Source organism: Dipteris shenzhenensis, chromosome 9 (assembly GCF_047967505.1).
Source record: "Dipteris shenzhenensis isolate YYH24624 ecotype China chromosome 9, Dip_SZ_1.0, whole genome shotgun sequence".
Classification (NCBI taxonomy): Eukaryota; Viridiplantae; Streptophyta; class Polypodiopsida; order Gleicheniales; family Dipteridaceae; genus Dipteris; species Dipteris shenzhenensis.
In genome coordinates, this window is record NC_141604.1 from 51,294,066 (window position 1) to 51,306,555 (window position 12,490).

Sequence of the window (12,490 nt, forward strand, 5' to 3'; positions counted from 1 at the left end):
GACTACATTATTTGCAAGAAGCACTTCATAGTTACATAATAGTCCAACAAACATGCATATTGTGTAGCTTGCACTCTGCGCTATCTTGCTCCACCACCATATATCAAGCTCTTCATTGGTTGCACATGCTTGATCCTATGCTTGTAACCTAGAGAGGTTCTTTTTATTTTTCCTTATCAAGCTGTTATTATTGGAGGGACCAAGTCTCTTTCAATAATTTGTTCTTATCATCAGTTAATCTTGTAATTATCTCTTGTAAGCTTGCTTTTGCAAGTTCAAAATCCATAAGTTTGGGTCAGTTGTTCATGGAGATTTGGCATGGTATCTTTTTAATCTCTTCTTCCATCCTCAATAGGTGAACTTTTGGCAAAGTGTGCTTTAGCATTGGGATGGTCAATGCATTTACAATAGACAAGTAAGCCTTGAAGAACATCTCCTATGTATTGAATCAAACTTGTCGTGTTTTCAAACATTGGAGGAGCACTTGTTCAAGGATCCATTGGATAAAGTCCATTAACTCTCCACAAGTCAACATGCCTTGCTCCTTGTTGTGGTAGAGTTGATCTAGTTTTCTTTGTCAAAAATCTTATGACCATGGCATTAACAAGTCGTAGAGTACTCTAGTGCAACTTCAATGTGCAAGGTGTTTTTCACGGCTTGTTGGTGCAATCTTCCAATGGAGCCATGAGAGGAATTCAAAAATAGGTTCTTGGACTATAAGTTAAAGAAGCAAAGATTTTATATTAATACAGTATAGAATAGGATTGATGGAAACAAGTTTGGGATTACAACAAAATGTTGAGAAGAAATTATTTAGGGTTGACAAGTGATTACAATGAGAAAGAGTAATGGTTATGGTGAGGAGGAGTAGGATTTAATTGTTGGAAAATGATTTGGGTGCATAGGCATGATTTGGGGGACAATTTGGAAGAGTTTTGGGACATTTTTTGGCACTTTTGAAAAAATTCAAAGTTTGGGCAGGGGTGGTATCTGCAAGTGTGATACTTTTTGGGATGGGGACCACCCCAAAAGTGTAAAGAGAGTCAAATTTGTGAAAGCGGTAGGCCCCTCCAAACTGGGAGAGGGAAGTGCACGTTTTGAAAAACCAAAGGGCCTAGGGAGATGTACCTTTTTGTCCCCATATGGGGGTGATGGATAGGCCTTATTAGTTTTTAATCCATTTTTCTAATCCACTCCTTATGTGGCCTTATTTAGTCCAAAATTCCCCTAATGATTGGATGGGTGTTGTCACTCCTCTTGGATCACCATGTGCCTCTTGTAGGATTTAGTAGCTTGCTCTTAGATGGACTCTACTGCTCCCATATGCACACACATGTACTCTCATTAGCCTAGCTAAAATATTCAGGTCATTAGGAAGAAAGGGAGCTAATTTTGGGGCCCTAAGAGAAATTCACAATTTCTTCATTTTTCTTTCCTCTAAAACAATAAAATATGACATAACCCCACTGATGTACGGTGCCGAATTTAGTATTTCTGACATCATCGACACATCTGGAGTGGGCCAAAACCCTCAAAATGACTATTGAAACACTGAAAACAAACCTTGGCCAACCTGTCAAATCGCTTTCATTTGTACAGCTAGTTTTCTAGGCCTTTTGGCCTTTCCGCGGTCTCTGGGGATCCGTTACGAACCAATGTGGAAAAGAGATCAAAACCAAGTCATTGTGGATGGATTCCAAATAGACAAAAATGCTTTCCATAGATAGAAATGCTTTCCATAAACAAAAATTCTTTCCATAGCAAGCATTTTTGGCTATTTGGGATCTAAATGCATGCATGTATGTGCACAGACGCCTGGATGCCCACACACGTGCCTACACATGCCCGCACGCTTGCTCGCATGTGTGTGTGCACACACACATACCATTAGCGTAAACTAGGGTAATTTCATATTTAAAAATGGAATTAAAAGAATTGATATAGCCAAAATATAAAAGATCCACAAATATATCATTGAATATATCGATAGCGATATCAATGAATATATCCACAATTGTGTCAATGGATATATCCAAAAAAGGCATATAGATTTGGTCTAGAGAGGCAAAATGATTTGATTGCTTCAGTGGCTTTTCACAACCTTAGACCCTTTAAGTATGAAGGAATTGTGCAATCGTTTCTTAGCTCAAGTCAGGGGGCGTCACTCATTCCAATCAATGGAGAATGGCTCCAAAGGCATAGAAAGTGTGAAAAAGACCATATATGGTTGATTTAGAGGGAAAATGGATTCCAATCTACGAGTGGCCTTGCCACAAGCTCAAAACCATCAATTGTGATTGGACTTAGACACTTGTTTCTTGACTTTATGGTCTTCATTGATTCCATATGCCCCACTTGGTGGAAATGGCTCCAAAGGCATAGAAAGTGTGGAAAAAGATTGTAAATGGTTGATCTAGATGAGAAATGGGCTCAAATCCTTAAGCATCCTTGTCACATGCTAAGACCCTTCAAGTATGAAGGCCATGTGCACTTGCTTTCTCACTCAAGGTCCTTTACCAATTCATAGAAATGGATCCAAAGGCATTCAAAGTGTAGAAAAAGGCGATATATCATTGATCTAAAGGGACAAATGGATTTGAATTCTCAAGAGGCCTTGCCACAAGCTCACAATATTCAAGTATAAAGGCCTTGTATACTAGATTGTCTGGAGACATGTGTGAAGATGCATGAGCCCGAGGGTCCCACACTCTAAACACCTAGGTGCCTCTAGAACCTCGCTCTCCAAAAATGTGCACAGGATATGAGGACTCACTCTAGTATTAATCACCTCTTTGCATGTGGGATTAATCTACAAGGGCCTTTGCCATGTGTCAATTTGTCATTGTGCTCAGATTGTATACATTAACAAGTGGTTCGAACGCCACCCTCCCTCATTCCAAGGATGAGGAAGGTCTTTCACATGAGGATTGCCCACCAAATGCCACCTAGGAGGGAATGAACCTTGCCACCACCACCAAGCATGGACACGGAAAGCCATGTGCCATACACTGGCAAGTGTGTCACCTGTCTGCATGACAATGCAACCCACCTTTCGCTATTGCCATAGACTGTACATGCTGGAAAATTGCATGCTTGCTCCACTGCTCGAGGGTCAACGCCTCGTTCATTTCCATGTGTCCTTCAAACTATGCACATCTTCCCTCCTATACCACATGGAAGGGAGCACTATTTCTTCATGCCTCCCATGGACACATAGAGATCCCAAGCTCTGGTACCATATTAGATTGTGTGGACACATGTGAACATAGCATTGCACTTGGATCTCCTAGCCACCTATGCAAGGCCACATGTGACTCGTGAGGGGTCCCACACTCTAACTACCTAGCCGCCTATAGAGGGCCTCACTCCCCAAAAACATGCACAGGGATGTAAGGACTCTCCTTTCCCTAGTCTTTATATGGAGTCCACTATTAATCACCACTTTGCATGTGGCAACCCATCAATGTGCTTGGATTATATCCATTGACCATCTTAGTGGCTCCAACATTGTAGACTCATTTCTAATTGAAGGACCTTCACCTATTTTGTATGCAGCACTCTCCTTGTCTCACTTTCAGGGCTTCACCTATTTCCTTATGGCCCAATCAATGGAAATTAGCAAGACTGTAGGTTTCTATAGCTAATGAGCTTGAGAGAAGGGAGATCTAAGAGAGCCTTGATAGTTTCAGGAAGCTTGATGAAAGCTTGAGGAGACAAGCAACTTGATAGCTTGAGAGGATACAAACCTCAAGTCATAGAATGATTTGATAACTAGAAGAGTGTACACATGTATCTATACATGTACATGTTCATGTGTGGTGCAACTAGTCATATGGGCAACCAGTTACCCAAAAACTCTTGAGCTACAACCTATCACATAGGTAAATGATAATGTATGTATCCTTTGTGTGACAAATGGTGCTGAAGGTGTGAGCAAGAGATGTGTTCATGTCTGGATCTATCCTTTGGGCTCTCATAGAGAAAATTTACCAATGCATAATTCAAATTTTATACGTGATCACTCACTTATGTTCCCCCCACATTGGAGTTTCATAGATACATATGACGGGCCTAAGTATGGTGGAATTAGCATGCTTTGTGCTACCATAGGGGAAGAGAAGGTGGAAAGCAATTGGCATATCCTCATTGATGGGACATGCATTAAGATCTAAAGAAGAACTGCTACATACAATAATATTTTGTACAAATTTCACTGACAAGTTTCAATTCAGTTAACCCTCAAAAGAGGATGATGGAATTCCAAGAACAAAAAGGGGCCCAACTCTATATTGATGTGTGTAGTAAAATAATTAGAATTAGAATATTTTTATTAGTTATGAGCTCGATTGTCCCTTACCATCTTGCTTGTGACAAGCAATTTTAAAGATGATTGTATTGTTTGCAATAACCTTTTTTTTTAATGCACTTTGATGAAACTTCTCAAGTATGACATTTATTGTTGAGTTTGTCAATATTGAAATCGATCTCCACTATAAAAATTTCCTCTCTCTATTCCAATTGGGTCATTCGAAACTAGTCATGCATATGATTTGAAGCATTTCCAAGTAGAAACACTCAAACTATCATTGATCCAACTTTCCTCTATTCTTTTAGACTAGAGCAATGCAACATGATTAGACAACGATTTAACATTTTTTATGTTTAAAACCTTTTTCCATTTATTTACCAATTCCTTGTATATTAATGTCCACAATAGACAAAATGGATCAATTAAAAAATGAAGAGAGTGATGGGAAAACAAGTGATGAAGGTATTCAGTGAGTGATGGGAGGTCAATTCAGGGGTGATGGGACAACATCCTCTCTCACCTACATGGGTGGGTGGCCAATCTATGTTCGAATCAATGCAAATAGGAGATAGTAAATACGCTTAAGGCTATCTATAGTGGAGAGAGAAGAATGCATAGCTTCGGGGCAATCCTTTCTAAGTATGGGATAATTCCACGGGTATGCCTTAACATGGTGTGGGCTAGCAAAGAAATGCTATCTGAAGGTGCTCATGTGGGACATGGTAATATGCAACCACCACCAGGCCCTCGACAAGTGTGTAGGCACTCTACTCTCCACAAGTGTGTGTACTCATGGACTGGACCCTCAATCCTCTGAGTGCTTTAATGTTGGAAGATGAAAAGGGGGTGGGATGATCCAAAAAGGTTTTACAAAAAACATACCCAATTCATGCTTCCTCTGCGGGGCTTGGGGGGCACACATTTCATCAAAGATTATCAGTAGAAATTAAGCCGATGGGGTCAACCTACACGTAATCCTATGAGCAGAGGAGAGGGAATAGGACAAGAGGAAGACCTTGATTCTAAGAAGCCTCTTGTTTCAATTCTTAAGGATCAAATCTTAGAGCTAGAAAAGCCAACATAGGAGAAAGACATTGACAAGGTAAAAATGCAAAAAGGGAGTGCAATATATAGAAAGCGGCAAACAGTGGAGTTAACCTCACCTACTGATTATGAGTTCCATAGATTCACGTTTTTTCATGATTGATCCTAGACCAGAAGCAATACAAAAAAGTATCTGAGCACTGTAGGGTAGCTGGGGGAGACCCCAACCCTAGGTTGGCCCCTATCTTGTCCTACACATATGGAAGTTGGAAGAAGAAGGGGTTTGCTTTGGATGAAAGCATTCTGCATTTGCCCACACCTCTATCCATTGTTAATAGAATAGGAGCATGGTTAGAGAAGGGCAAAGAGCGAGGATTTGCATTCAAATCTGAGAGCCTCATCATATATTATCTTGGATATATAAATTCTTTCTATCCTGGCTCTTCTATAAAAATTGCCTTGTCAATTATTGCACCATGTGAATGATGTGTCCTTTGATATATCTACCAATTTACCACTTCATGGAACCTTGACCAATTTATCGTTTCTCCATCTCTGATGACTATTCCTAGACCCTTCCAATGGTCCTCCTCTATTTCCAGCCTGTTGAAGTGCTCCCATCAAAATGGAGTCCTTTTGTAATAGACAAAAGAAGTGTCCTATTCTTACTAGAATTAGATCCATAGATGGAAAAAATTTCAGCTTTGAGATTTTGATGGTAAATTGACACCTATCACATTGACCCAAAAGAGAGGAATAGGACATGATATGCAGCTTTTTGGATTCTTAATAATCTCCAATGCTAAGACTCCCTTGCCATATCATGGGGTGAAAAGAATCATACTATATCCTTGTCTATATTTTTAAACTATTATCTGACTCCTACCTTGACTCCTTGTAGGGCCAAAAACCTTGGATTGATGGCCACAGCTTTAAGCTAGTTTCTAAGTATGTTTTGTCCCTCATCAAGATGGTTTGGGTTTAATTGAGTTTCACCTTTGCTTGGAGAGAAGGTAAAAACATCTAAAAAGAAATCATTTATCTTTTCTCTCTTGCTGGTTCATTCTTTCAAGATTCCTAATTAACCTTTCTTACCTTTATAATAGAAATGAATGGGTTTTCCACCTCATTCGTAAGAGTTTTATCAACGTCATATAATTGTTCGTCCAAAATCTGCATGTTGTAGACTATCTCTACCTCTATTTCTTTTTATTCTCCTTCCACCTATGCGGAACTAGGAGTAATCCACCAAAGTGCTTAGCCCACTAAGGTTGTAATGTCTTGCTACTACAGGATGGAATACCATTCAGCATACCAAAGTGGTTTCATTGTGCATTAAAGGACAGAGGGGAGTAGTTACTCCAAGATCAGGGGGAAGCTATAAAAATTGGCGAGACTCCAATCTTTGCTATCGAGAAGAAATTTGAACTAGACCATTTCGTTTACCCATCCCTAATATATTTCATTTCATGCTGGCACCCCTCTACATCGGGGGTACACCACTTGAATACTTTGCTAAGAACCTTTTTGTCAGAAGGGAAGGTTGGACTGAGAACAACGGAAAAGGTAAGATGGGATTTCTACACAATGTCCAAGCAACAGGGAGTTTTTGGGGGTCAACAATGTGGAGGAGGAAGCTCACTGTTTTATGGGGAAGTGGTTGATCCAGGCACTATACAAGGAAGGTGCACACTAATCTTCTTTCTCAGAAGAAATATATCTCGAAACAGACCTCTGAAGTGTAAATACCAGAAAACTTTTCTAAGTATTATTACAAAGAAGGTGTAGACTAGTCTGTTCTTCTCAGAAGAAACTCATCTCCATAGTTGCCAAATGTTTGGAAATGCATTTGCAAAGGTTTGGAATTTTTCGGCAATGTGTTTTGAATCAAAACCTTTTCGAGGTGGTTGTGTTGTAAAAAAATTTATGCCTAGTATAAGAATGCATATGACTAGGTCCTAAAATGCATGATTTCATGCACTAATGGCACCCAAAACACTCAAGAACATAGAATAAAACTTTTTAATAATCAATTATGATGGCCTTTGTTTCAACACTCATCGGGAGTGAGGCCCTTTTACACCAAAAACACCCTCCACCAAAAAGACTCAGGAATGAGCCCCTTTTGCCCCAAAAGCACTAAAAACATCCCTTTTGAAGTACAATAGGGCAAAAAATGTTTGTCAACCTTTGGAAAATAAAAAACGCATGTCATTGCAACTATGCTCATGTCAAATCAGACCTTTGAGATGTAAATACTGGAAAATTTTTCCTTGTTTAGTAAAGAACCCTGCTCAACCTAAGGGCCAGGCTTATGAAAGAACATGTGGAGGGCATGCGAAAGGCTAAAACCTTCGATGAACAAAAAGGTTTCACCAACAGAGGACATTCTCGGCCCATGACTCATTGTGGTTTTCAGTGATCAAGGGAACCCACACCCATTAAGATCGAGATATCAAGGGGTCCTTAGGACTGAAAAAAAAGGGATCAGGAATCTGGGATCAGAGAGGCTGGGCTCCGAAAACCGATGCAATGTTGGTAGAAACCTACGGACTCAACATGTCTGATTTGTGTTTAGTCCATGAGAGGATGGGTCTATGGGCAAGGGACCAATTACCTTGGCAAGGAGGATGTCAAAAAACCTTTCACAAAGAATCTTCACGGTCCACTCCGAAAGGCCTATTGCCAATCCCTCTCATGCCTGAGGACAGCAGGATCCTAGTTGATACCTTAAACTGTAAATGGTGCTGCAAGTGTTCACCTGCCAAGTGGTATGAAAGGTTCGCCAAGATCTGGGTAAAAGAGATACCCTGAAAAAGAGTCTTGCCTCATGTGGTTGATTGTGCACAAGACTATTTTGACAATGACAGACCAGCTAGAATAGAAGTTTGTAGTCCTCTTTGTGTCAATGTAACAGTGCAGTTGAGGATGTTGTAAACCTTTTCATAAATTGTGTGCAATCCAGAAAAGTGGCGGATTCGGTAAGCAAAGACATGGGACTGGGTTTTTCATTACATATTTATTCTTTTGGGGGACGTCCCTTTCAAATGCAGAGGGTATTTGAATATGTGGAGGGCAAATATTTTGTGGAACTTAAGGCTCCAACTGAATGTTGTAGCTTACGGTAAGGACAAAATTGATGCTTGGCAACTAACTGCAAACTGGTTGATGGTTACAGGAAAGAAGTGGTGTCATCAAGGCGCGGGATGGGCTTCTACAGGATCTCTACACTCGACTCAAGAAGCTGAATTCTTCTTGTTTTTGTCTTTAGCTTTGTTGATGGTATACCAGCTAGTTCTGGGGATGGAAAGAAGGCTATTGCTGTCAACCACACTCGCACGGATGACAAGCTTTTGTAAAGAAATTTGACTATTATACAAACCCTCTATCCCCACAACCAAAAAAAAAAGGATCAATTAGAAAAAAGGTGTGCGAATCAAGAGCCCAAAGGAGGGAGAATGCTTCTTCCAACTCCCACAAGGTGGATCTGCTCAATCATGGTAGTTTAGGAGAAGATACATAATAAGCATGACAGAAACATAAGCAAAGGCGCACATTGCACTCATTATTAACACACATGCTACATGACTCTTCACTCAGTTCCTTTGCAGAAATCTGTTTCACCTCTTGCAATCAATTAAACTAACACTATGGACATTGGTATACTTGAATGGAAGACGGTTATCTGGCAACACTATCGGCACAAAATCTAAAACTAATATTTACGACAAACATTACAAAGAGAGCACAAGTTTAGGTCTTACAATCACATCCACATTCACCATATCCCAGGCATCCCTGGAGTGCTCTCCAGAGAACCTCACTTGTATTGTTTTTTTGTTTGAGGATTTCTACAGTAACCTTTAAGAGAATAAAATTCCCAAGTTTGATATGACAATAACTAGGGAGCTTTACGACGTGAACTAACTAAGGAAATCTCTGACTCAGAATGTCTTTCCACACTGCTATTAGTGAACTCCTCGCTTGTTCCTGTGTATGCAGGGACACTGTCCATTGGATCATCTTGATTTGCTGTTGCCATATGGAAGGGTGGTAGTCCCTGTAAATGTGGAAGGACATGCTGTACGTGATTGCCCAAGATGTTCAGTATTGTCTGCACCAGTCCCCAAAAAAACATAATTAGCAATTCATCATACATTTCAATCCAATAGCTGGGTCATCAAAGCCTTTCCCTTTTCTTTGGAATCCGCGAATAATGAAATGGCTAGGCCATCAAAGCCTTTCCCTTTTCTGTGGAAGTCCCGGTAAACTCACAATTGTATTCTAAGTTGCAGATTTCGATGAGTTGTTATCTAAGGGATTTAGCACATAGGCTTGTTTAAAGGGGAAATTGCATGAGTTTGTAATTCCCACTCTAAACCCAATACAAACCAGCTGTTTTAGAATGCGAATGCAGTGGGATAAACCACACTATTTCCCATCCTGAATCAGGGCCTAGGGGTCGTAAGGTAAAATGTGGCTACATGAAATATGAGAAGAAAAGTGGCTATTTCCAACCTATCACATCGTGCATTAGCTCATGTCCAATGGGTTTAGGTTGAGAAATGAGCTTTATCGATTCCCATTCTATCTCCACTCATGTGCTAAGAACCTAAGTAGCAAGTCTCTCTCTCTCTCTCTCTCTCTCTCTCTCTCTCTCTCTCTCTCTCACTCACACACACACTTTTTTTTAAAAAAGTAATATCCAGTGCAGTATATTTATATGCTCATAAATTTACATGATGGGAGGTCTCCGAAATGGAGAGTATCCCAAAGATTAGAAACATAAAAAGAAAAGCTCTATGCAAGAAGCATCCATATCACCCTCATGGCAGGCATCATATAAGGATTGCCCCAATGAGGCTCGGAAAGATTCATATGACTTGTGAATCTGCCGACCCAAGTATGCCAAATTATGCTCACTCCAGATTGTCCAAAGAGCCCAATATCTCACCCAAGAGAGAAGTAGTGAGTATTGAGACAAAGACCTCATAAATCTGATTGAGACAAAGACCTCATAAATCTGCCAAAGAGCCAGAAATGTTTCCCAAATCTGTGACTCGGGAAACGGAGCCGAAGATGATCTGAAATTCTCTCGAGGAGGTTCCTAGAACACGGGCAGTGCCAAAGCAAATGAAGAACAGTCTCTGAAGGAGCCTGACATCTTAAACATGTGGATGGTGTAATGCGACGTTTAGCAAGTGTGACTCCCACTGACAATGTGCCTGTCATACATCTCCAAAGAAAAAGTCTTTGTTTCAATGGCATTTTACATTTCCATAATATCCCGAGATTCTTCCGCCACCATGAGAGGGGCTTCCTTATATGCCACAGAGAATTAGCATATTGCTGAATCCATGGAGCAGGATGAAGAAGCCTGTAGGCTTTGATGGAGGTCAAGGCAGGAAGAGGAACAGGATGAGTGCATGTAGCAGAGGGTTGCAATTGCCAATCCATAAGCCTGCCTGTGTCAGCCACAGGAGGAACAGGTAGAAAAGGATGTAACAAATCAGCAATTTTCTTCCATATAGACCTATGGTGCATTCCCAATGCATAGGAAGCAGTGGCCTGAGGAAAAGATAAGACATAGCCTTGATCATCTACCACATCATGTATGTATCTAATTCCCAATTTCATGAGATTGTATGCCCGAACAGGTTCCAGTAAAGCAAGTGGAATGTCAAAGACGGCACTCCAATGAATACTTTTTTTCCTCATTGAGTTTGTCCCCGAGCAATTATCAGGAGCCCATTTGACCTTAGAAAGTACTTGTTTCCAGTCAAGTATCAGAGCAGTAGAGAAAGGACAGCTAGGTATCTTCCCTACAAATCTCCCAATGACAACCTCCAAATGATTAGTAGTCCAATGACCATAAGCACAAGTCCTCATGTTGACACACATGGATGCTATCATACAAGTCCATGGCTGTTGTTGGCGGAAGAAAGTATGGAGCATAGTCGCCTTCCTTACAAGTACATGATATCTTATATTGAGGACATTAAGTCCATGCATCCTAGGAGAGCACACCATTCCCATCTTCATCAATCTCAATGCTTTCACAGCAGTTTTGGTCCTCCATAATATCTCCATAGCTTAAGACATAAAGGCTGAAATATCCCTGGAGGACCAATGCAGCAAAGGCAAATAGAACTGAACATAGGACATTACAATGGACTGTACTATTCTGAGCCTGACATGAAGAGGCCAAGTAGAAATCTTCCAGTATTCCTGTTTATGTTGAAGTCTTTGGAAGATCCGTTTTAGCTATTGCTTCCTGGTGATATGCCATCCTATAGGATATCCCAAGTGCCTGACTACATCTTTGGAATGCACCACCTGACCAGGCCAAAGAATAGAATGCCAGTCACATTGTTTCAGGGGAAGTAATTTAGATTTGTCAAAATTGACATGCAATCCCGCTGCCATACCATACAATGAAAGAGTGGTCATAAGCATGTGAACTTCCTGGGGAGAATTCTGTGGCATAAAGAAGGAATCATCAGCATATGCTTGTGCCAAAAAGGGTGCAGCCCCAAGGATTTTAAGACCAGTCATCTGTCCTGTGTTTGTAAGATGATCAAGATACATTAAAAGGGGATGGGTCGCAATGGCATAGAAGAGAGCACTAAGAGGGCAGCCTTGTCTAACTGATCTATCCAATGTCCATGACCGAGATAGATGACTCCCAAGAATGCACTGAGAAGTAGAGCCAGAATAAAGCCAGTAAACTGCATTTGCTATCTTGGGACCAAAGCCCAACTTTGTCATGATTTGAGAGATAAAATCCCATTGAACAGTGTCAAATGCCTTAGCAATATCTACCTACAATATGAGCACATCTTGATGCGAATACTTAGCATATTCAATTGCAGTCGAGGCATTGGATATATCGTCATGGATTTGTCTTCGCGGCACAAACCCATACTGATGAGGATGAAGTCCCGCATCCAGTATCCTGTGAAGCCTATACACAATCATTTTGCCAATGAGTTTGTAAACTACAGGCATCAAAGTAATAGGCCTCCAGTCTGACATATGGTCACATAGATGTTTTTTGGGCACAAGTTTGACTATGCCATGCTTCCAAGAGTGCGGCAACTGATTTTCTTGCCAGGCAACATTGATCATTTGCAAAAG

At 40.6% G+C, this 12,490-nt stretch overlaps 1 protein-coding gene across 4 annotated transcripts in view; it reads right to left on the reverse strand.

The window, feature by feature from the left end:
• Positions 1–9,025: 9,025 nt before the first annotated feature.
• Positions 9,026–12,490, reverse strand: part of LOC147898805 (proline-rich receptor-like protein kinase PERK3) — a 103,744-nt gene continuing 100,279 nt past the window's right edge. For 2 of the 4 annotated variants that reach the window (XM_087379279.1, XM_087379277.1), the window contains one exon: positions 9,026–9,467. In XM_087379279.1, the coding sequence (XP_087235405.1) occupies positions 9,255–9,467 (213 nt within the window). In that variant the 3' untranslated portion in view covers positions 9,026–9,254. The remainder of the gene's footprint in view (positions 9,468–12,490) is intronic. The other 2 variants (XM_087379280.1, XM_087379278.1) reach the window with 1 other exon arrangement.